Consider the following 25687-nt stretch of genomic DNA (forward strand, 5'->3'; position numbering starts at 1 on the left):
TTATTTTAAGCATATTTAATATTTGAACTTTCATTTTCTATTTTCCCAGACCCCAGAAAACAGAAAGTTTTTAGATGACCAATATTTTGTTCCAGAAACATAGTCTTATCAGCTAATTCATAAAAGAGCTATTTTACAAAGGTACATCTGGATAATTAGAACAATAAAGTCTTTTAGGCATTTCAAAATGTGATCAGTAAAAATACATGATTATTAATAAAGTTTTTTTTTTAAAGATAGTTCCAGATTTTTTTAAAAGTAATTTCTGTTAAAGAGTACATGATTGTATGGTGAACAAGGAAAATAAAATGTTCTAGTAGGAAGAGGCTTATTAAAAATAACCAATAGTGTGCACATTACAGTTATCACTTTTGCAGGACATCTGCTTAGCCATTGGCACCCGGAAATGGCAGACAGGGCTTCCTTCTACGAGGTACATTTTTTTTTCTACCAATTTATTATCAAAACCATCAGTACCAGTGGGGAAGGTGTAAGGAACGAGGCAAAAGAAACTCCTTTCTTGAAGAAAGAACAATTTTGCAGATCACTGAAAAGGCGTGGACCTGTCAGAAGAAAACATGGTTTATCAAACAAAGACTATAACAGTAGAGGCGAAAAAACTAGCCAGCAGAAAGAGGACTAGAAGGTCCTGCCAATTTTCTATCTTGAGGTCCTCTGTACACACTTCTCAGTGATGCTCTCTGTGACATACAGGGAAGGAAAGATTGACCAAAGTTCTAGTAGCTCAAAATAACATCATATACCACCTTCAGAGAAGACAGTTTCCAGTTTGAAATATAGAAGCTCCAGGTAATACACCAAATTTACCAGCATCACCAAAAAAAAAAGAAAAAGAAAAAAGTAAGTAAAAGACAACTCAATGGAAGCATAATTATTTTCTTTAGCTTCTAAAAAGAAGGGGAAAAAAAAAACTTTTCACATTAGATTCCCCCTCTCTCCTCCAAAAAAAACTTTTATCTTGGGGCACCTGGCTGGCTCAGTCTGTAAAGCATGTGACTCCTGATCTTGAGGTTATGAGTTTGAGCTCCTCGTTGGGTATTGAGATTACTTCAAAAGAAAATCTTTACAAAAAAATTAAAATAAAGAGACACATCCTCTCTAACAGTAGTCAGAAGTTGTTTTGGGGAATGGGAAGCCATAAAGGTAATGAAATGCACCTTCTTATGGTACAGTATAGTAAATGGTTTCAGTTAGGTCCTAAAAGCCGAAAGAACTCAAGCAGTCCAAGTTAGCTGATTTTAAAGTATGCAAAATATATGGCTTCTAGGGCTGTAATCATGATTTTAAATTATAGCACTTTGGGGGCTTGCTGATTTGCCTTGATTAACTCTGTTCTCTGAAAAGGAAGGAGACACTCTAAACGTAATTTGCCACTTAATAGCCATTAGGCCCCCAGAAGAGAGCACAGGGTCACAGCAGGTCACTTCAGTGGCTAAAACCCAGCTCTCCTGCTCTGGGGAGGTTGCTTTGTTCACCACGCTTGGATCCAGCTTCTCCTCCAGTTAACTTTGAGAAAACAGCTTTGATGGTGATCACTGTCACTCAAAACCCAGGGCGACTATCTAATTCCATCATCCTGAAAGGCAGATATGGTATCAGAGCAGAGTGCATGTGATTCTAAAGGCCGAAAAGAAAAGGCGGGGCTGGGAAGGAGGAGGGGAGAAGTTAGGTTGGTAGGACAAAAAGAACACTCAAAAATTAGTATCTTTTCAGACTTAAGACTTTGCTTTGGGGCTTCATTTAAAAATCCAGATATAAATTTATTTGGAGGTACTAGAGCTATGGTCAAAGCATTTTTCCAGTTAGCCCGGTTCCAAGGAGAGGGGAAAACTGCAGGAGAAGACAAGCAGATCGTTGTTAAGGACAAGATACTGGCGGAGCTGGAAGAGAAACCTAAACGTTCCTTAAACAAGGGCCGAAGAATTACATGAACTTACCCTGTGCTGTTTGAACTTAGGGTGAAAGTTCTATTGTTTACCTTGCTCCTGATTAAATGCCCGCGGATGATGACGCTGGTGTCAGGGGGCCATAGGCGTATCACCCTGTGAGTTGGGAGTGACTACCCCGTTTCCAGCCCCACCTAACCATTCGGTTTCTACCTGCTTCTCTTACGAGATATGGAAAGTCAAGTCCCAAGCTTGTCTTACTAGCTTCTGCTTCTGCTTCTAAAATGTTTACACCCAATTCTGATTTCGTTCATACTGGGCCTGCAACTCAAAATATCAGTCTAATTTATAGATGAGGTCCAACGAATGGTCCAAGTTGGTCTACTTAAAAACACAGGTCAGGCTTGAAAAGGCAGGAAATAGGAATGTGGACAGAGATGAGCTTGTTAAGTCGTAGTGGTGTTTACAGGAGGAGTAGGGAATCATCATGACTTGCGATGAGAGTGCCGGGGAAGAGGAAAGTCACATCCCGATTACCCACAGGGTTCAGAGGGCACTACTGAAAGGTGTGAGCAGTGGAGGAACACGCGTTGCGTATTAACAGAACTGGAAGATTTGACCAATGATTTCGTTTTAGTTGGCAAAAATACTCCAAGACGTGTATACCCGATGCACAAGGAAAACCACAGAAAGCCAACGTAACTGACGGAGTTCTCCAGTTACGATTCTGAAACATCTGTCCCCTGCAGGGTGCTGCCCATTCTACAAGTCACTCTAGAGCAGCCAGCCAGCAACCCCTTGCCCACAGTTTCCAGTGTATGTTCTGGTCTGCAATTTGTAAGGTCACGCACCAGTGTGGAGAAAGCTCCGGCAGCGAAGTCAGAGGAAGTGCTTCTGGAGCTGGTTTGAGCAGCCCTGCCTTCTCCACCACCTCTCTCTCCGCTCCACGCATGGCTCTCCTTTTAACTCAAAGAGCCCTTTGGCACCATCAGTGCAAAATTAATATTCGAGTTAAACCTCCAGGTACTAAAATTTTACTGGCCTTCTATTCAGCAGTACCCGTGGCTAATGAGAGCCATGGTTCAACTCAGTAGTGATTCCGTTAGATAACCTTCCTAGACTCTTGCCCCCGCTCCCAACCCACCCCTCCTCAGCAGCCCCCACCCCTGCCACCAGTTGAAGCATCTTTGTTTGTTTTCTTCCTTCCTGCTCAATCTGCAGGGATAATTTTCCACAAGTGCCGAAGTCTAATGTATCATCATAAAAATGAAACAATACCAAGAATAACAAATTTATAGCCAAGAAAATAAAATTTGCTTTCCTCCCCCTCCCAAGTCCCTCCCCTCGATAGAAAAGAAGACAAAAGAAGAAAACACACCCATTTTCAAGTGCCTGCTATTTAGTACATTGAGGATTTCTGTTAATTGCAGGTGGAGCCCAGCTACAGAGAAGAGGTGCTTGCCTCAGGTGGGAGGAAGCCCACCTAACTCTGCCCACCTGAGCAGCACACAGCTTGAGTCCTCTGTGCACAGGAACCACGGGCATGCTGTGCCTTCAAGGAGGTGCTCCTCAACGAAGACGCCTACCGGACAGCAGGGGCCACGGGACAGACTTCAGTGAAGGCTGGATGCTCCTCCCTCCCCCGGCTTACCCTCTCTCCACCTCTCTACCCAGCCTCCCAATACCTCATCCGGAACTCTTGGCTTCAGGAGCAACTGACCCTTGGGTGTCCTAAATACAAAGGGCTAAAACTCTCACTACTCAATTAAAACAAAACATGGCAAAATAAAAATTAAAATGTGCTTTCAAATACGGAATGAAGTCAAATAAATACATCTGATTTTTCTCTTCTTCTTAAGTCTAAGTAAAATTTCATATCCTACACCCAAAGCTCTATACATTTGGTTTTTGTTCTGAATCAAAATGAATTTCCGATGGTGAGGAGCGCAGAGCGAGAGAGTCAAGGCTCCCTCACTGACAGGCTAGTGCAGCTGCCGGACTTGGAAGAACTAGTCCCGCTCTGGGCGCCCAGGCACGCGGCGACCCCTGGGGTGGGGGGTTCACAGGCAGACCCTCCGTCACACACTCTCTCTGCGTCCACGCTGCAGCCAGGATGGGTGATACAAGGCCGGTGCTCAGAGTCCAACAACCTTCAGTCACCTCCAGGACACGTGGTTCTAACTCTTATCTGGGAAGAATAATGATAGGCAGAGATCAAATTAAGAACAGACTAATAGAGAATACCTAGGCACCTGTGGGGCTCGTTGTGTCTTTCTGGATTAGAAAGGCCTCATTCAAGGGGCGCCTGGGTGGCTCAGTGGTTGAGCATCTGCCTTTGGCTCAGGTCGTGATCCCGGGGTCCTGGGATCGAGTTCTGCATTGGGCTCCCTGCAGGAAGCTTGCCTCTCCCTCTGCCTATGTCTCTGCCTCTCTCTGTGTCTCTCGTGAGTAAATAAATAAAATCTTGAAAAAAAAAAAAAAAAGAAAGGCCTCATTCACTCATTCAAAACCATGTGAGCCAACAACAGAGTACAAATTGCTGCACTGAGCACAGATCCATTTGCCATCACGGGGAGACGGCGCTCTCACTGTTAGGACAGATACCCATGTCCAGTAAGGCTTGGCGGGCCCAGAGCCTCCCTCGGCAGCACTGGCAAGGTCTCAGGGATCTAGGATTTATCAGGCTTACCCCTGCCCTGTTTTCTGCTTTTGCAAAGGTGAAGTAAAGCCTGGGGTGGGTAGAGGAGAGGGGTGGGTAGAGGGGAGGAGTGGGGAGCCAGGGGCCCGGGGAGGACGGCACAAGAACTAACAACCACGGCTCCTCTTAGAAAAGGAAGAGCAGAGTCAGCAAACAACAGCCTCTGCTTGATATATGATGTTTGGAAACAAGTGGTTTTTTAAAGACAGGAAAGAAATGGAATCTCAGAAGGTTTCCACTTTAAAGAATAATAAATCATTCTGTTGGACGTACTGTTGGCAGAATGATTCTAGAGTCTGGAATCCACGATTTTCACATACCTGAGTGCTTGTCTGTGAGGGCTGATCCAGCCAGCCTTTGGCAAAGAATGCTGTAACTCTCTTCCACCTTCTGTAAGATAAAAACCAAGGAGTTCTCATTTGAACATCATAATTCTCCTTTATGAAAACAGGGAAGAAACCTTTTCATATTGCCGGTACATGCTTCTAGATTTCAACATTAATGTTGTTAAAGATTTTGTTAGTGAGGAAGAAAAGTGAACCGCATTCCTTTTACCTGTCTCTCCCTTGAGTAACCTATAACTTCTTCAGGTTAAAGATGATTCCCCCACCCCCGGAGGCACCCTGAAGACGGCCCCACGGGGGACAGGAGCTGCATTAGAGCCAGCCGGCCCACGATGGCCTTCTAGATACCTCGTCTGCCCTTGGATGACACTCCTTATAATCACATGAAGAAGGGAAAACCTATCACATGAAGCTAAAAGAAAAACTAAGGGAGACCATTCTTCAGCTCAAAGGCTTCTAAGAACACTTTTAATGTTGTCCCTAAGCCTCTAACTAAACCAAGTCATGAAAAAAATGTTTAGGTGCTGGCAGCTGTGTCTACCGATGACAAACTTTAAGTCCTTTTCTCAGAAATCACCACATAAGTCAGCTTTGAAATAGTGGCCTGTACAGTGACAACTTCAACTCCAATTCACAAAAATCCTTTCGTGCGCCGATCTCCAGATCACAGGGGCCCCTGGAGCCAATTTCTGTGTGTTAGAGTGTCTGGGAAACTACCTGTATCGCCCTAACAATTCATAGATAATTTGTAAGTGAAAGCATTTTCTAGAGGAGACACGAGCCCTGCCCATGCCACTGGCTTGCTGTTCACGTTTTCTCACAGAGGCCAGCCAATCATCCCAAATATACTTGGGTTCTTACACGGAGAAACCCACACACGCAGGCAGTCTACAGAGCTACAGTGTTTCTGTTCTTGTGACCTGCAACCAGTTGAACCATACTGTTCTTGGCTTTCTATCCAAGGCTACTTATGGGTAATGGTCAAGGAGAACAGCAAATCTAGAACCTGAACAAGCTCACCGGCATCAGCATTTTGACTGTCCTCTACCTCCCTCCTCTCTGTTTCTTTACCCAAGCCACGAGGATGCTGAGGTCTGAGGTACCTTTAGGTGTTCTAGGTCAGCCTCGATCTTACGAATGTACTCCATGATCTGGCTTTGTGAGTCTGCACAAGAGGGGGGGCTCTGGATCTCAAAACAGGAATCCTCCATAGCTCCCCAGCGCTGCTGGACCAGGAATTCTGGGGTGAACGGTGAAGCCGCCCCATCGGAATGGGCATGCTGGGGAGAGTGCTGCTGTGGGCGGGCACAGTCCATGGCGGGGATGCCTGCCGTGGGCGGCGGGGGAAGCGAGGAAGCAACCTCCTCGTCCGTGGAGCTCTCCTGCACCGCTTCATAGCCATCAAGAATCAAATAGTTTCCTGTTGACAGACACAACAGCTTGATGAGCTTCGTGCTGTCATCCTCACATCAAAAAAGAGAGATGAGGTGATATGCTGACAACCTTAAAAGCCGTTAAAGATGGAGGAAAGCCATCAATTCCCCACTTCCCAGGTTCAGTTTTAAGTACAGCAGAGTCTTCTCACTTCAGGTGGAAGCTAAACTTTGCAAACTTTCATATAATTTCCGAATAATTTCACATTAGTGAGCATCTTAAAAGTTACAACCTGGAAACTACCAAGTCCCCGTATGATCCTGCCACCACTTCCCCGGCCACAGGGCTCTCATGCCTCACCTCCCACCATCTTCCCCCCTCACCCCTGCATGCCCTCACCACCAAGCACCTGCTGGCAGCCTGGGTGCCCTGGTTCTCTGCTGGACCCCCCTGCTCCCGCACACCACACAGCTTCTTCCCTCACTCCCCAGGTGGCTCTTGCTCCCATGCTACCTCACTGAGGCCCTCTTCCCTGATCGCCCTGTCTGCCCCTGGGTCTGACTTATGTGCCCTCCTAATTCCTCTGACATGTGTTTACTTATTTACCATGACTGTTCCCTCACCAGTACTTAAGCTTCACAAGGACAGTGGATTTTTTTCTTTGTTTTACTTGATGCCGTATTTCCCAGCACTCAGGATGGGGTCTGGCACTGAGCAGATTCAGTAATTATTTACTGCGTCAAAGAATAAACCCTACACATACACATACACACAAAGGATGACACGTGGGTACCCAAACAACATCCATCTTAGCACATCACTTAGCTAATAACCATCAAAATCAAAGTTTGACTGAAAGAAACTTGCCTGAGATGCGCAAATTAACATCCTCTTCCTTCTTAACTGCTCCATCACCTTCTGATGGATTATCATCACTATGTGCTTCACGGGCATCAAAAAAGTGCTCTCCACTCTCATCAAGACTCCCTTCTGGCTCTGCAGGAGGCATCTCTGGGGTCATAATCATGTGGTCCATTACTAAAATGTTACTTGCCTGGCTCTCTTGGAATGCCAGGACCACTGAATCCCGTGGAGCAGAAGATTCAGTGGAAGTCCGTGGACTGTAACAAGTTGAAATGTCACCAGTTCCAGTTCTAAAGGGCATCTGTCCTTCACCAGGAGGATAGGCCTTACTGTTTTCAGAGTTCTGGGTTCCACTGTCTGTCTGCACCCCTGAAGACGCCGTCCTGTATCTCGGGAAATGCGGCCAGTCTTCCTGAGCACTCTTCTCGGTCAAACCCAGCTGTTGGACGAGCAACTGCTTCAGCAAGCCCACTGAAGATTTAGGAAGGGAGAGGAAAAAAATCACATTCACAACAGCACCCGCAGACTGCCAGGACTAAATTAGTTTGAGGAATTATCCATTATTTCTAAAAGTAAGTACCTTTTAGTAACACAAAGTCGAAATATTAATTTCGTACAATCATTTCTTGGTTTTGCATTGAAAACTGAAATAAAGTGCTATTGAGAGCAGATTTAATATTAAACGAGACTTGGAAAGATGTAAGCCTTCTGAATGAGGCGGCACTCCTAAATAACCAATACCAGGCCTGCCTCTCTCTTTTTTTTTTTCCTCCAGGTAACCTGAATGATACCCTTAAGGAACTTCTTAAAAGGATGTTAAAAAGCTGTGTTATGCTAGAAAAGAAGCCCTGAAAAAGTTTGCTTTTTCCAGAAGCAGACAGTATATAACACAGGTGTTATTTTTTCCAATTTATTAGACACACAGAACATTTATTTTATCATTTATAATAATCCATGGAATCCTTAAGTGGTGAAGAAAATAAAGCTGCCCTGTAGTAAGATCGACTTTCAGGGGCTCCTGGGTGGCTCCGTGGCTAAACGTCTGCCTTTAGCTCAGGTCATGATCTCAGGTCCTGAGATCGAGTTCCCTGCTGAGCAAGGAGCCTGCTTCTCCCTCTCCCTCTGCCTGTCACTCCCCCTGCTTATACTATCTGTCAAATGAAAACAAAATTTACTTTCAATGACTTGAAAGCATGTATACTTTTTAAGAAGAAAATTTTTTTTAGTTTTTAAAAATGACCTCACAGATGAGAAACTTCCTTAGGCTGTTAAGAAGAGAAGCGACTTAATTTTAAATGGGCGAGTGTATGCTGTGAGGCCACTTAGCCAATGACAGAGTCACTGCGACAGTGTCAAACTCTGAGAAATCATTCTGACTGCTCATTCAGGAGAATTGACAATAAATTAGATCTTAAAGAATGTGACCGATTCTGTACTTTTAACTCTGGCTTAATTTCTATCTCCTGTTTCTTTTGACAAACAGTCTCCACACAGGTCTGGACATTAGCCCTCTGTTCTTTGGTTCTACCAATACTCCCTGAGAGATGCTATGCGTTCCTACGGCTCTGACACTCAAATCCATCCTTTCCCTACCCTCTTGCCAAAGCTCTAGTCTTAAGATTCAAACTTCCTGCTTGTTACTTCCTCTTAAATAGTCTGCCAGTTTTAACACTGAGCCCATAGTTTCTGGCAAACAAAGAAAAAGGCGGGGGAAGAGTGCAGCAGTGGCCAGTGGTAGTCCTTCCTGACTCTGATTTCTGACAAGAACACTGAAATTATCTAAATACTGCCCTTTTCTTAGACCTGATACCAACCAAACCAATCGTTTGAAGTATTTCTTGACTCCCCACTTTATTTATTTATTTTTAATAATAAATTTATTTTTTATTGGTGTTCAATTTGTCCCCACTTTATTTTTATTCCTCTGATACTGTTCTAGTCCAAACCGTTTTAGCCTCAAGCCCCGGCTACTACAGCGGCTTCACCCTAGCCATGATTTCCTGGCCTCCTCTCACTCCAACCCTTCCACCCTCTCAGCCAGAGCCATCTGTTCTCACTGGTCACACCCTAGCTTAAAAACTTCAAATGGTTCTCTGCAGCTAGAGAAACCCTACTCAGCCTTTCCCCACCACCAGTACACCTGTGAGATGGGACAGGCTCCCATTTGTGATTTTCAGCCAGCTGGAGAGGGAAGGGGAGGGGGTAGCCAAGGGCAAGGGCCACCCATCTTGTGAGTATGCAGGTGTGTGTGTCATGGAGGGGAAGAGAGGAAGAGGGAGGAGGGAAGGGGAGGGGGAGGGAGAGCATGGGTCAGAGTGGAGGGGGGGGAGAAAGAGAGAAAAGGAGAGAGAATCTTAAGCAGGTTCTATGTCCAGTGTAGGCCCGATGCAGGGCTCGATCTCATGACCCTGAGATGACGACCTGAGCCAAAATCAAGAGTTGGATGCTTGACTGACTGAGCCCCCCTAGGTGCCCCAGGTGCTGTACCATCCTTAAAATCCAGAGCACTCAATGTAGTTGTCAAGGTTGACAATGGCTGGCCTCTGCATCCTGTTTTCTACCCTTCCTCTCCCATGCCTCTTCTGGTTATGTGAGCACCCTCATGGCCTCCGGCTTCTGTGCTCTGGTCCGACCATTATTCTTACCTGCATATTTTCTGCATACCTATCTGAATCTTACCTACTCTTCAAGGCAATAATCACCTCCTTCTTGTGTCCTGACACCTGCCTCTCTGGTCACTGCCACCAAATCAATTCTGGCATACATGTACTGATTACTTAAAAAGGTGGGAGGTTTTCTATCATCTTCCCAACTAGATGGTAAAATTCTTTATGGGAAAAGTCAGCGTTTTCACTTCTCTGGTTTCTTCCTAAATGGCTGCACAGTACATTACACAACCCACTACTTCTTAAGTATCTGTGTTAACTTATGAATAAAACTTACAATTCCTTAGTGCATCCAGTGCCCACCGTTCTTCGGAGGCAGGCAAGTGTGGATCTGGGATTGTGATCTGATAACTTCCTCCAGCTTCCTGCAGAGTCCCATCTGTATGCTGCTCCTTAGCAAACTGCCTCTCGGCCACAAACAGATCATCTACCTCGGATTTCCCAGAGGTACCCAGTGAATGAGACTGAGGTTTTGATGATATTAAGGGAGACTCTAATCCCAAATCTCTGTCTGTTCAATGGAACAGAAAAAGTAGAATAGATCTTAAACAAAACTTTGAACTTTTAACACGAAGCATTCAGGAAATACTTAGAAAAAAAATAACCACGTGAGTACAGAGATCATCGGCTGTTAAGTAAAATACACGGCACTTAGAGCAGTGTTAAAATGGCACACAGGAGGCTCGTAAGCGGTTTGTTAAATAGCTGATGCGAGAACTGCATAAATCAAAAGACTTAAAGTTTCTTTGCATTTTAATAAGTAATGTATAGACTACATTCTTCCAGATAAACCTAATGGATCAGTTTACCTGGACTCTGCAAACCAGGGACTGAAATGCTATGATGTTCCACTTTTAACTTTGGAGCTGCTTCTTCATCGTTGTCTCCTCTGTACAAGAAAGAAAACAATCTTTCAGCTTCAAGAGATGCCCAAACATCACTGCAGTGAAAGGTAAGGATCATCCGTTCCTTTCCTGATCAAAACACAGAGTCAGTCCTACTACAACGCAAATGCACACTCACTCGCAAGGTGGTGACTGTGGCAATGGGATTGGCTTTGCGGACTGTTCCTTCACTGATGCAGCCATCCGACAGATTAGGTCTTGCCAGCTGCAGGAAGTGTGAAAAGGATCCAAAATCCAAAAGGGAAAGGAAAAAAAAATGCCCTTTAAATATACACTCAGAAAGAAATAATAACAAAAACAAACCAGAAACCAAACCAAGCCAATCCAACAAAAAAACTCTATTTCCACCAGAGAGTGTCTTTATTTTGGCAACATAAGTAGAGATGATAAAAAACACAGGACCTTCAAGAAAAACCTAAACAAACAATGTTATGGATACAGCACGCATTAAAAACCTTTGCTTGACGCTTCTGAGAATTGTTCTTTAGAAAAGATACTTTCAATAGCATAGCACTAAAACAAGGGCCATCAATCTTGAGAGGACCACGTTCTTAGACAGTATCTCTTAAAAAATATAGAGGAAGTGCTTTTTTCAATATAGTTTTTGGTTCCCGAAGTATTACAAAAACCAAGTTTATAGAATGTTATATTCTATATATCTATAACAAAAACTATTAGAGCAAGGTAGCTATATCTAATACATACACAGTCTTTTCAGAAACAGTCTGTGCCACCAGTTCATAAATCTGGGCTCCATTGTCTGACATGGAGATGACAAATAAAGCTTTGTTATCTGGAAGAAACAAGACAAAAATTACTCTCACAACATGGATATGACCTACAGAAGCCTTGAAGGATACTTCTCGGGTCCTGGTTTATTCTGCATCTTAATCTGGGTAAAGGTTAATGTGCTCACTTTGTAAAAATTCATCAAGCTATAAAGTTAAAATTTGTGTAACTTATCATATGTTACATTGTCTATGTTATACTCCAATAAAACAAAGATCCTAAAAACTAGCCCGGGTTCCACACAGAAACAAGGAGGTGTACATACATCTGAATTACTCAACACTATGACATTTTTGCATTTATTTTGAATTGCCCTGCTGCTAAATTGTTAATTAATGAAATTTAGTAAATGATGAAGAAAAGAGGTCGTCAGCTTATCTTGCCGCTATGGAACTGACAAGTTTGAAAAGGGGTCCCACTGTTACTACAGTTAATGTATAATTTGCTAACTTAAACTGATTTCAAAAAACCCAAACTACACCCACCTCTCTGTTTTTGTTTGCTCTTTTACCACAAATCAAAAAGCATACCACTCTCATGTAAGTCTTTTCATTGGGATTATCCCTCAATTCACCATCTTCCGTGGTAGTCTGTCAATGATGTGAACATGGACTAAAGATTAAAGCGGTATGCAGGAAATTTTCAAGAGCAGAAAATTGCTCAGAGAATCTAGGCACCCCAAAGAATTTGGGGGTAGAAACTCTTTAAGCAGTAACCAAATTTCATTTCATTTGTTTAAGAATATAAAGAAACAGAAACTCTCTACCAGCTGGGCTGTTTAAACAATACCAAGGATCTCATGCAACTTTATGATGAACCTGAAAGCTACTGTCACTCTGTGGACATACTTGCCTGTTGCCACTTGTCGAACCAACACTGTATTCAACTTAATGACAGGGCTAAATGTGTGTTTGCTGTCAGCCGTGGATGCCAGAATCTTACTATGACATCTTAACACCAGTCTATCATCCTGCTTTTGTAACAATACAAGAATGTCTTCCAGCAGCAATGTGTATAGATCTGGAAACCAAAATGTAGAGAAGGTGATTAGTGCAGAAACTGAGATGTGTTTTATAAACTTTGTAACAATTTGACAGAGAAAATTTATTTCTGTTAAAGCTAATACATTTTAAAAATTGACTTACTATTGTCTTTTTTAGTTTCATTTTTTAATAATTCATTTTTATATTGTATCGCAGCAAAGCGTCAGTTGGTGACTGACAAGAAATTAAAAAAAAGCTACCATGATTCCTCAGCATAGATAGTTTGAAATGGAGTGGTTTAAAGAAAGCTTATTAGAGAGCTCATTAGAATACAAGAATGATGGAGACATGACTGAATCATGACAAATTTTTCTGCTTTTCCCCCTCAGTGAACATTTAATGTACTTCACCTATAAAGAAATACCATAAGCAGATCTGCAAATATAACACAGGGCAGCACTGCTCACTGCTGTCGCCAAAATCTGTGAACGGTTGTTTCTTCTCTTTGGCCCGAAGGAACTTTAATTTCTCCACTCTCCGCAAAACTGACAGACACGATACCTACCAATAGTTTTATCTCGATTCACCTTCCAGACCAATGGCCCTTCATGAATCATCTTCCTTTTCGTTAAATCCAAATTCTGCCAAAATAAAGAGAATTACACACAAATTATTTCCAAGCTCTGAGACGATATGCCATAGAGTCTCTTTTCAAGAAATTCTTTATATAAAAGATACCATTTACCTTCACTATCATTATTGGCATTTGCCAACTGCTGAACATGGAATAAAGATCAAGTTACAGTAAGCTGCATACAATTTCCTAAAAAATTAGAGGTATCTTGAAAAACATTCAGAGGACTGCCTTCCAAGTCTCACAATAAATATATGATAATTGCTTATGAAAATGAAGTTGCAAGCATTCAGCCACTGGATTTGCAGCCCATCTAATTATTCTATGAATAACTAGATGAGGATGATGCAGTTTATCTATCTGTAAGAGGCCTGTGAGTGCCAGGCTCTAGTTCCAAACAAAGTTCTAAGGAACAGTACTCATGAAAAAGTCCAAGTAGTACTTGATCTTGCTCTAAATATTAATAATTTATTTTCAAAAGATTCATTCATTCATTCATTCATTCATTCATTTAAGGGAGGGAAGGGTAGAGGGAGAGAGAGAATTCCAAGCACACTCCCTGCTGAGCATGGAGCCCAATGTGGGACCCTGAGATCATGGCCTGAGCTGAAAATCGAGAGTCGGACACTTAACCGACTGAGCCACCCAGGCACTCCTAAATATTAATAATTTAGTAAGAGAATCAGCCCTTAGTATAGGTAGCTCTAGAAAAATCTCATCCTCTGGAAGTGAAGGCTAAGCGTATTAAGCGTGCTTTTTGATAAGCTGCTATCTGTGATACAAGTCTAGTCTACCAGCCACCAAATACAATTTGCCAAAGGAACCAACCCCCTGCTGAAAGAGCACAAGAAAGAAAATCCTAAGCAGTTCCTTAATACAAAAGCCTCACGTAATAGAAATGGCAATTACAAAATTTTTTACTATCATTCCCATAATGGTTTCAACACTCATGCTTTTGAAGAGCTTCATGAAAAAATTATCTTGTTTTACTCAATAATCTGTTAAGGTCCCAGAGTGAACACCCCTACTCTCATTCAAACTATAAGAACACAATAAAATTAAATGATTGATGCTCATTAAGTGTCCAGCAAACTCCTGTTACAAAAAGTTAGTTTTACATAAAATATTCCTCTAGTAAAAGGCTAAGTCATCTTCACACAGATCAGATGTTGAAAAGGAAGAAAAGAATCATAAATATAGACAATCTAAGATACAAGAACTTCAGGTGACGGATTATCCCCTCTGAGATGTTAATAACCTGCCAGGTCTTTAGTAAACTGTTTTATTTTTTTAAATTATGATTAGACTATCTCTCACCCTGAGCTCTTCCACATTTGGGTACTCTGACAACTTCAGATTGGAGGTATCCAGGCGACGCTGGTAGTCTTCTAGTCGCTGAAAATTAAGACAAGATGGAACCAAGGTCACTGCTTTGGATATTAATAACCTCCCTGTTCCTAAGCCAAATGGATGTTTTTCACTCGCATTTTACAGAGCTCTCTTCAACACCAGACATCACTGACAGGTCTTTGAGAGAGAGAGAGAGAGAGAGAGAGAGAGAGAGAGAGCGTGCAAGGTGGGAGGAGCAAAGAGAAAGGGAGAGAGAAGCTCAAGCAGACTCTGCACTGGGCATGGAGCCTGACAAGAGGCTCAATCCTAGGACCTTGAGATCACGACCTGAGCAGAAACCAAGAGTCGACCACTCAACCAACTATGCCACCCCAGGTGCCTCACAGCTTATTCTTTCTTAAAACATCCCTTTTCCCTGGCTTTGGAGATATCACATATTCCTAGTTGTCTAGGAATTTTTGGCTGTTCTTGCTCAATCTGCTTTTCAAACTCACTGACCTCTAACTAGCTTATGGTTATTTTTCGAATACGTAAGCATGTACATGGTACAAAATGTGAAAATATAAGGCACACAATGAAGTCTCCCTCCAATCCTGTCCTCTTGCCTCCCACTCCCAATGTTCTCTCTTATTTTTTTTTTTAAGATTTTATTTATTTATTCATGAGACACACACAGAAAGAGAGGCAGAGACACAGGCAGAGAGAGAAGCAGGCTCCATGCAGGGAGCCTGATGTGGGACTCGATCCTGGGACTCCAGGACCACGCCCTGGGCCGAAGGCAGGCACTAAACCACTGAGCCATCCAGGGATCCCCTCCCAATGTTCTCTAAAAAAGCAATCCCTAACACCCATTTCTTAGGCAGCCTATGAGAAAAATTCTAAACAAATAGAATATATGCACATATAAGTATGCTTATTTCTGTACATGGTGTGTGTATATGCATCCTTTTAAAAAGACATGGTAGTATAATATGTTAATATATATACTACTCAAATGGTAGCATAATCATGTACACATCTGTTAGTATCACTCATCAATGTACCTTCGAGACTGCTCCACATTAGCACATATAGAGAAAACTCTTTATTTATTTATTTTTTTTAGAAAACTCACTTTTTGAATGGCTCTATGGTATTCAGCTCTGTGAATGAACTACAGTTAATCTAACTACACTTTACTGATGGATATATAAGTTACTTCCAATCTTCTCCCATAACAAATACGGTGATATAATGTCCTTAAAACATGTATTTTTATAGATGTGTGTGTATATATATCTATAAGATAATTTTTTTAAAGACTTTATTCATGAGAGACACATACAGAGAGAGAGAGAGAGAGAGAGAGAGAGAGGCAGAGACACAGGCAGAGGGAGAAGCAGGCTCCATGCAGGGAGCCCCATGTGGGACTCGATCCCAGGTCTCCAGGATCAGGCCCTGGACTGAAGGCGGCGCTAAACCGCTGAGCCACCGGGGCTGCCCTGTAAGGGCAGAAATTTATAAGATAAATTTCTAAAGAAACAATTGTTAGAGATCAAAGCATATGTGCATTTTCCCCTAAGATTATAAGAATGTCCAAGTACATAGAAAAGTCTGAATGTGTATAGTCAGCACTCAATAGATCTACCATTTACATTCCTGTTGATATTTACTGTATTTGTTTTATCACATCTGTTCATTCCTCTAGCTATCCATCAATCCACCACATATTTTGAATACAATTCAAAATAATTTAACAGTTGTAAGCACACTTTACTTTTAACATTTTAGTGTGGATATCATTAACAGGAGTTCTATATTTAGTTATTTTTCAAAGTAAAATTTACATGCACTGAAATGCATATATTTTAAATGTACCTTTCCACAAGTTTTTACACATGCATGCACCTGTGCCATCAAACTCCTGTCAAGATACAAAATATTACCTTCACCACAGAACGTTTCCTCTCACTTCTTAGACCTACACCTAGTGAATATCTCTCCCCATATCCCCAGTGACAACCACTTTTCTGACCTTTTTTTCCACCATAGATTAGTCTGTTCTAGAAGTTCATATAAATAAAATTATATATATGTACTCTTGTCTGCTCTTTTTCACTCAGCATCATGTTTGTGGGATTCATCCACGTTGTATGTATCAGCAATTCATTCCTTTTTATTGCTGGAATTTATTCTCCTAGTTTGTGACTATACCTCATTCGGTTTATGCTAGAAACATTCTTATACAAGTCTGTGGGCACAGATCTTCATTCCTCCTGGGTAGATTACCAGGAATAAAATTGCTGGTTCAAAGGGTAGATGTATGAATATGTGCATTTTAAATTTAAGTTCATATTGCCAAACTGCCCTCTGGGATTTTATCATTTTACACTCCAAACAACACATTTGGAAGTTCCTGTTTTCCTATAGCCTCATCAACAGAGCTATTGTCATACTCAGTTCCTAAGAAACTATATCCCGGTCCATGGATTAAATTAGTTCTATTTATGCTCACAATCTGATTATTTTTATCTTTGGTACAGTCCTCTTAGAAGTAGATCCATAGAGCCAACTGCATACTGTATATCTTCACTTGACGTTCCAAACTGAACTCTCTCCATTTTCCCACAAACCTGGGGCTTCTTCCCTCATCCTGTCCACCCAAATACGCAAGCCAGAGGCCTGTGATTTATTCCTACCATCACACCTCTCTTCAAATCCTTCTCTAAATCAGTCACCACATCCTATCAGTTTTACCTATACTTTTACAATTCTTGCATCTGTCCTGAACTGCTGCAACAGACTATACTGAGCTCTTTCATCTCCTCTCTGCCTCCTTTAACCGATTCTCCACAGACTGGTATGAGTGGTACTTACAAGGTGAAAAACCTGAACACGTCATTCTTCTTCTTAAATGTCTATAATGAATTCTTACTGCTCTCAAAAATCACAATCTTTAACACTGTCTACAGTAGGGCCCTATATGACTTGGCCCTGATCTATATTTTTCCTTATTTCATACCACTTTGACTTTGCTTTTTTTGGCATGATCCACACTAACCTAATCTTTCAGTTCCTCAAACAGGCCATGCTTCCTTCTTACCCCAGGACTTTTGTACATGCTGTTCCCTCTACTTGTAAGATTGCACCCTTCTACATTCTTTTGGTTTATTTCCATTCATTTTTCCAAGCTTGGCTTAAATGTCAATTCTTGAAGGAAGCTTTCTCTAATGGCCACCACTCAACGCCCTCAATCAGGCTTGCCCTACATGCTCCCACTAGTTACACACTCCTAGCATCCCAAAATTCTCCTTCATAGCAGCTATCAACAACTCACATAAAATACTTACACTAACATCTGCTCAATACCTTTCTATCCTGCTAGAAAATAAGCTCAGTGTGGGCACTTAGTTTACTCATTTACTTAAGCACTCTACATCCTACACTCAGTATACAGATGCTCTAGAAATATTTGTTGAATGGAGAGATGAATGAGAGAGCAAACACGTAGCTTCTGATGCTCAAAAAGATCAAACACTAGCCTGATGTTCTACCACAAATTGGTCTGGGCCCACCTAGTACATAAACAGCAACCAAATGCTCCACCTGTCAATCATGTAATGGTAATTTCAATTACTATTTCAGAGACTCTAGTTAACACACTAGTTTAATACTCTCACTACATTGTCCTGTATCTTCTTGCTCTTCCCCATCTTACCTGTTTGTTTTCTGCCTCCTTGACAGCCTGATTTACATAATTTAAGATCTGACGACAGTGATCTGCAGCTTTCTTCACCTTCTCCCTTTCCATTGGCCATTCTAAGCATGGGGCAAAAAATCCAGAACGTAAAATAAAGGAAAACAGAGAAGAACATAAGTATATATATATGTATAAATGAGATACCATTATATGTCAACAGTTACAAGAATGTACTAAGACCCTAAATATTTTTAAACCAGGCTAAGATCTGTGGCAAAGTCTCAATTCAGATCATTTTTCCACAGATGAGACCTCTGATGATAGTACATTAAAAGATAAACACTCATCTTTAAAAAGAAGCCACTGTATGGAATCCCAGGTTCAGGAGCTATGCTTTCCTTCGAGTATCAGCTCCTCTAAGTTACGCACTCTAGGGAGTGGGTCTCACTCATGTTGTAAGCTGTATGAATGGGACCCCTTCTCCCCCTAGGATCTCCCAAGTGCGTACCCAATGTGGTATGTACCATGGACCTGTTAAGCAGTAATTTTTTAATGATAACACAATTCAAAATAACTCCAGAATAAGTTTTTTTTTGAATTTAAGATTACATTTAAAGAAAGAAAATAGATTACAGCATGTGTATTATTAAAAGATGAAATTCACGAAAATACATTGAGATTACATTGAGGTCTACAATGTAAAGCCAAAATCAGAATATTTAAAATTACAGTCTTCTGAACAACAGTCCACCTATATTGAACAGATATGTTAAAGTATAAAAATTAACATTTATGAGTATTTTCAAATTCTCAGGCATATGAAACAGTAGTTTGATTGCATAAAATTATTAATGAGTACTGAGTATAAGAGCCTAAAGCCCAACTGAGAAACTTGGATTCACTTCCTGGTTTAAAACAGAAGAACTGGAGTTACAACACATTGATTGGGCTTAATAAAGTACATGTACAGACACAAAGCAAAGCATCTCTTCACCCAGGATAAGACATCTTCAAAGCAAATATGACATATACTATATAGGAAGGACTGCACAAAGTGTATTCTATCTATAAAGAGCCAGATGACAAATACTGTACACTTCAGGGGCTAAATGGTCTGTGTCACAACTACTTAATTCTGCTTGTTGTAGTGCAAAAGCAGTCAGAGACAATTTGTCAACCAATGAGCACGTCACGTCTATGTTCTAACAAAACTTTTTTACAAACCTATGTGATGACCCAAATTTGGCCCATGATCCATAGTTTGCCAAATGCTGTGTTAAAAGCTACTAAGGGAGTACATTAAATCAAATAGCCTAGAGAAGACTGGACTGAATCTTGTTAGAAAATGTTGCCATACTCTGGAAATTGAACCCATGGGCATCAGGATGCTGTGAGAGATTATTTAGCAGGACATGGAGTTTTCTTGTTTTGTTCCCAAGCTTTTTAATTTCATTGAGAATGCTGTACCTGTGTATTTGGCAATATTATCCAACAGAAGAGGGTACTTGGTAAGCCTTTGCATCTGGGTAGGAATGATATCCTTCAGCTGCAGACGACGACACAGAGGATTACTCTCAGCATCCTAAAATTAAAATTAAATAAGGGAATTTGTGATTCTTATTAGGACTATAGTTTCCTAATACGTACCACATACTCATCATAGGTCTACAACATCACAGTTCTGGTTATTAAATCAAGACGTAAAGCATGGTGAGGTATACTATGGCCACACTATACTTCTACTCACATAATGGGGAAGGGGAGCCTTTATCACTAAGCCAGTGGCTTCTTTCTTATCTGTTTAAGCAAAAACTGAGAATACCCACAATCAACTCTAAGAACTGCTTGCTTGTGATAAAACAGTTTTATCTTCATATTCATTTTCCTATGATTGGCATTCCTACCAAAAGTTAGTCAGCTGATTTGCTATTTGCCATTCCAAGTAGGTACAATGGATTATCAGTCTGGATATACATACCCACACTAGCTCATCTCAAATGGGGGTCTGCAAACTCTTCAGTAAAGCGCCAGATAATAAATACTTTAGGCTGTTCATGCCATACAGTCCTTGTCATAACTACTCTATTTTGCTGTTTTGGTGCAAAAGCAACCACAGACAGTATGTAAATGAACAAACATGACTGTGTGTAGTAAAGAGTTCTTAGAGTCTGCTAGATTCCCACTCTCTGTTGTATGCAGCCTGTATAATCTCCCCTGGACCGTGGACAGAACCTGTGAACATGATGGGGTATCACTGATATGATTAGGTTACTATAAGTTAACTTCATGTTAAGAAAAAGGAAAGCTTTTCCAAGGTGAGTCTGACTTAATCAGAATAGACCTTAAAAAAAAGCTGTCAGAGAGATACAATCCTTCTGACCTGCAAGAAAGGGAATAACTATCTTATAAATTGCCTGCAGGGGCCACGTGGCAAAGATCTGGGCATTCTCCAGGAGCCAAGAGCAGTTTCTAGCCAACAATGACAAGAAGACCGGAATCTTAGTTATACATTTACAGGGAAATGAATTCTGTGAACAATAAGGGAACTGAGAAGAGGACTGTAAGTCTCAGATGAGAACTGCAGCTCCAGCTAACCCCTTCCTTCAGCCCAGTGCAAGCATGAAGGGAGGACCCAGCTAAATAATATCTGTACTCCCAAACCACAAAAACTGTGACCTAATATATTTGTATTCAGTTGCTACATTTGCGGTAATTTGTTCTACTGCAGTAAAAATTTACTATACCATAATAAAACTCCACAAAAACAGGCAAGAGGCTGGATAGGACCTGTGGGCCACAGTTTACTGACCCTTGAGTTACACCAATATATACACCTCAATAAGCATGACTGCTGTCACACTCTTCTGTGGGCCCATTCTCATGTTATGACCATAGTATTGTAACAGTGTACATGGGGTATTTTCTGACAATATCACCATGGCAATGTGGACTCCTCTGTCAGGTATTTTAATTTTTTGTGTGTGTCAGGTATTTTAATCTTTTATTATTTATTATAATTAATTCTTTATTATTTACCATTCCACTCTCACCTTTATACACTCCAAGAATTTAAGAGAGAACATATGGCTTTAAAAAGTGTTAACATAATCCTTATAAATATCTTAGTCTTAGAATTTTCCCAGTTTATTCTATATTCCATAAAAAACCACATTATTTTTTTTTTCTCACATGACTCACTCAACTCACTTGCACAAAGGTCTGGAATCGAGAATCCTTTTTCTGACGAGACTTGATCATTTCCAGGGCAAAAGGCTGGTTACTGCAAAAGGTAGCAGCGGCGTGCTTCAGCTTGTCCTCCCCTGGTCCACTGAACTGTGCCAAGAATGCAAAGAACACAGCAGAGAATGGCATACTGAGCTTATCTTAAGGCCAGGCAAAATGAGAGACAACCACCAATCCTTTCAGTATTCCACTAAGTGCTCTCAAGTGAATGGAGACTTACATATCTCTGTGGATTATCAATGTTTCTCCATTAAAAAAGGTCAGACTGACACATCCAGGCCTTTTCTGATCATAGCCTATCACAATGTTTTCCTGCTCACAGCCTACCACAACTTAGAAAGGCTGACACTGGGGGAACAGGAGACACAAAAGGCTTAAAGACTGAAGTTAAAATCTGATTTTTTTAGAATCTGATAGCTCACAAAAATTACTAACTGCTCCATAAAGAAAATCTGTGAGATTTTAGTTGATACTTTACTATGTTATACCACAAATTTTTTGTTTCAGGGGCTCATAGATGGCTCAGTCAGCTGAGCATCGGACTCTTGGTTATAGCTCAGGTCATGGTCTCAGAGTCCTGGGACTGAGTCCCACATTGGGCTCCCTGCTCAGCGTGGAGTCTGCTCAAGGCTCTCTCTCTATGCCCCTCTCCCCCACTCATGCTCTCTTTCTAAAATAAATGGATAAATCTTTTAAAATAAAAATTTGTTTTGAGTAGTGTGCTGCCAAGCCAAGAGAACTCAGTTACAACCTTTCCTGCTACCCTGAGATCTACAAAATGAGCTACACTATCACAGAGTAGCTGTAGAGTAACTTGGGTTTTTCAAGGAAGTGAAATCTCCTTAACAAGAATAATGCCAGAATGAGCTGAGAAGATGCTTTGAAAAGCTGAGTAAATACAAGATGAGACTGGACAGTGATTTTCTGATCTTTTCTATGAGTCAAGTGGCTAAGAGAAGATCTCCTATGGGATTAGATTCTCAGCTATGATCTCAACATCAACAAAGGGAGTAAGATGAACACTGTCTTAGTCAACTTTCTACTATTTGATCTTCTAAAAAGTTAGCATTATAAAGTTACCAAAACCTTGTGGCATTTCCCCAAGCAATCTATAAATTTCTGTGGGCATATCTACACAGTTCCTGTTCAACCTGCATTAGCATTTTGAGAACTGTGTCATCTGTTTCACTATTACTCATAGCCTTAACTACAACACTTTCTTTAAAAGTTTGGATCAAACCTACTTTCCCCTAGAAAAATTTTCTGTATGTCCTACTTTAGGTCTCCCTGCTGTATCTTTCCATAACAACCCATACTCTCCCTTTTTTGTAATTCTTATCGTACTTGAAAGGACTAATGACTGTTTTCTCACTGGTTATCAGCTCCACCCAGGCAGGAGCCGTGCTCGCTGTGATTGCCACTGTATCCCCAGCATGTATCCCCAGCACCTGGAACAGTGTACATACTGTGGGGGACATACAAAGAGTTGGACAGAAAAACAGAATGTGTCTAACAGCTCTGATGGTCTCTGAACTCTTTCCTTATACTATAAATAAGATTAAGTAATTTTCACTTTTCTACCTTTGTGATGGTAGTTCTGGATTTACAACTGTAATGTTTTACAGCATAATTCTGTGATTTGGACAATGGAAGACTGAAAATTCTACATTATTTAAATTATTTTTATCAAGATTCATTTTGCTCTCTGTTCGTTAAAACACAGAGAATATCTTTATTTTGATGGAAAGAGAGCACTTAGTTTGAATGAGCACAAATATTAAAAAAATATTACCGAGGGCAGCCCCAGTGGCTCAGCGGTTTAGCGCTGCCTTCAGCCCAGGGCGGGATCCTGGAGACCCAGGATCGAGTCCCACGTCAGGCTCCTTGCATGGAGCCTGCTTCTACCTCTGCCTGTGTCTCTGCCTCTCTCTGTGTCTCTCATGAATAAATAAATAAATAAATAAAGTCTTAAAAAAAATATTACCAAGAATAAAAAGATACTAACCAAGAGAATACATACTTGGACCCCTTTCGACTTTATGGTAACTTTGCGAAATGTATGAGTTTGCATATTTGGAAAGATTACTCCACCTTGAGTCTGATCTTTAAGTGTCTATAAAAATATTAAAGTGAAATAGCCAATTTCCTTACCCAGGTCAGCAAATCTTCCCCAATCTGATCAATAACTGAGGTCTCATTCCTCTTTCGAACAGCTTTCATTTGCTCATTCAATCCAACTAAGGGGGGAAAAACAGAAAATAATTAAGTATACCCGCATTTTAGTTCGCATTACTGGTTGTACTGAGAACCTAAATTTTTTAAAAAAGGATTTTCACAGTAGTATGGCTGCCTCCGGTCTCCTTAAATATAAATCTGAAAGCAATTCTTCTGCATACAGATATTGGTGAGCTCTATCCGAAAAACAGGTGCCAGAGCATTGAAACAATGTGGAAACTAGCACATTACACACTGTATATGTACATCAAATATGCATTTAACTTCAAGACGCCATCATAACCATGCTCATAAAGAAATTTCAATAGAACAGGTGATTCTGCCCCGTTCCTCTCAAAATGTTTTGTTCACAGGCAGTTGTTATAATCAACCTGAACCTGTCGATGCATGCTGTTGAAACCTAAGATCACCCACAAAGACATAAAAAGGCATCAATTTGGTAGGCAGGTGTTGGCAGTTGGTGATGGCATCCTTGATGAAAGAAAGCTTGAGAATTAAGGATCACAGAGAAGCAGTGACTTACGGAGAAAGGAACTGTGTCTACAAAAGTCTCAGGAGACTATAACCAAGGAAAGGCAGCAAGGTAGAATTTTTATAGATTTACTCAAGCATTTCAAGCAACAATAAGATAATTCCTGAAAATTACCCCGTGATATTATATGCTGAGTATTATATATAAGTATATATACACACACCACACAAATTATATGACATTATATATATTTAAAAACATATACACTACAATTGATAAGAAATTTCCAAGGGTAATTTTAACTATATTTTTCATCTTTGACATTAACTTTAGATCCTAAGTCCTGTGGTAGCACTTCATATACAAAAGCTAATGGTGTGGATGAGTGTCTGGGGAGGGGGATGTTCAATGATCTGATCACTTCTTTATGTTATATGCTCACATACAACATGGATGCACTTAGAAAAGTTTACTGTTATGATGCTTTTATATACTCATAATCTTTCATCTATTAAAAATGTTAGGGACAAAGATTTTTCTTACTGTGAAGTTGAAGAATATCTTCCAAGTTTGAAAAAATCTTCCGTAGTTCTGAAGGGGACAGAATTCCTTCCCTGGACACTCGCTGATAGAATACTTGATCAAGAACCTTTAGTGTTCGGACATGAGCTCTTTCAGTGTAGAACAATTCTAAGCAGAGAAAAAAGGAAACATGAAATGTTACCTCGTTCAGAATAATTCCGTGAGACCAAACACAGACTCTAGCTGGAATTAAGCAGCAAATGAGCTCTATAATAATTATTTATAGTTTTAAAAGGATGTAGTATCTCTCATGTCACTTTCTAGATTGCATGAGACCCTCCTACATACCGGCTCTAAGAGCTGAGTGCTGGCAAATGAAAAATATCATTCAAAACTATTCTGGGGGCCCTGGGGTGGCTCAGTGGGTTAAGCATCTGCCTTTAGCTCAGGTCATGATCCTGGGATCCTGGGATGGAGAACCGCATTGGGCTTCCTGCTCAGTGGGGAATCTGCTTCTCCCTCTATCCATGCCCTCTGTTTGTGCTCTCTCTCTCAAATACAATCTTTTAAACAAACAAACAAACAAACAAACAAACAAACCCAAAACTATTCTGTATATTCAAGTTAACAATGGGGCTCCTGGGGAGCTCAGTTGGTTAAGTGTCTGCCTTTGACAAGTCATGATCTTGGGGTCCTGGGATCAAGCCCCACATTGGGCTCCCTGCTTGGGAGGGAGTCTGCTTGTCCCCTTCCTTCTGCCCCTTCTCCTGTTTGTGCTGTCTCTCTCTCTCTCTCTCTCTCTTGCTCTCTCACAAATAAATAAAATCTTTAAAGTTAACAATGTACTCCAAAATCCTTTTGTCTTTTCACAACACTATCCACCAACCATAGCTATAACATCAGAAAGCAGTAAGCCCAAACACCATTTAGCCTATTATTTCTTCAAAATAATAGTACTTTTGATTATCTGATTTGCCTATAAACCCTCATTTCTGAGGCTAGACTTGTTATTTCACTATGTC

The 25687-nt window shown here is 40.9% G+C and overlaps 1 protein-coding gene across 19 annotated transcripts in view; it reads right to left on the reverse strand.

Moving 5' to 3' along the window:
• The window catches only part of ARHGEF12 (Rho guanine nucleotide exchange factor 12), a 152089-nt gene continuing 126402 nt past the window's right edge, over positions 1 to 25687 (reverse strand). For all 19 annotated transcript variants that reach the window (XM_072729528.1, XM_072729527.1, XM_072729531.1 and 16 more), the window contains 16 exons: positions 24687 to 24833; positions 23588 to 23673; positions 21401 to 21526; positions 19661 to 19775; positions 18212 to 18312; positions 14482 to 14559; positions 13096 to 13171; positions 12400 to 12567; positions 11464 to 11551; positions 10877 to 10963; positions 10663 to 10742; positions 10131 to 10364; positions 7191 to 7658; positions 6053 to 6369; positions 4926 to 4995; positions 1 to 4095 (listed from right to left, as the gene is read on the reverse strand). In XM_072729528.1, coding sequence (XP_072585629.1) covers positions 4085 to 4095; positions 4926 to 4995; positions 6053 to 6369; positions 7191 to 7658; positions 10131 to 10364; positions 10663 to 10742; positions 10877 to 10963; positions 11464 to 11551; positions 12400 to 12567; positions 13096 to 13171; positions 14482 to 14559; positions 18212 to 18312; positions 19661 to 19775; positions 21401 to 21526; positions 23588 to 23673; positions 24687 to 24833 — 2252 coding nt within the window. In that variant the 3' untranslated portion in view covers positions 1 to 4084. The remainder of the gene's footprint in view (positions 4096 to 4925; positions 4996 to 6052; positions 6370 to 7190; positions 7659 to 10130; positions 10365 to 10662; positions 10743 to 10876; positions 10964 to 11463; positions 11552 to 12399; positions 12568 to 13095; positions 13172 to 14481; positions 14560 to 18211; positions 18313 to 19660; positions 19776 to 21400; positions 21527 to 23587; positions 23674 to 24686; positions 24834 to 25687) is intronic.

This window comes from Vulpes vulpes, chromosome 12 (genome assembly GCF_048418805.1).
Source record: "Vulpes vulpes isolate BD-2025 chromosome 12, VulVul3, whole genome shotgun sequence".
Taxonomy (NCBI): domain Eukaryota; kingdom Metazoa; phylum Chordata; class Mammalia; order Carnivora; family Canidae; genus Vulpes; species Vulpes vulpes.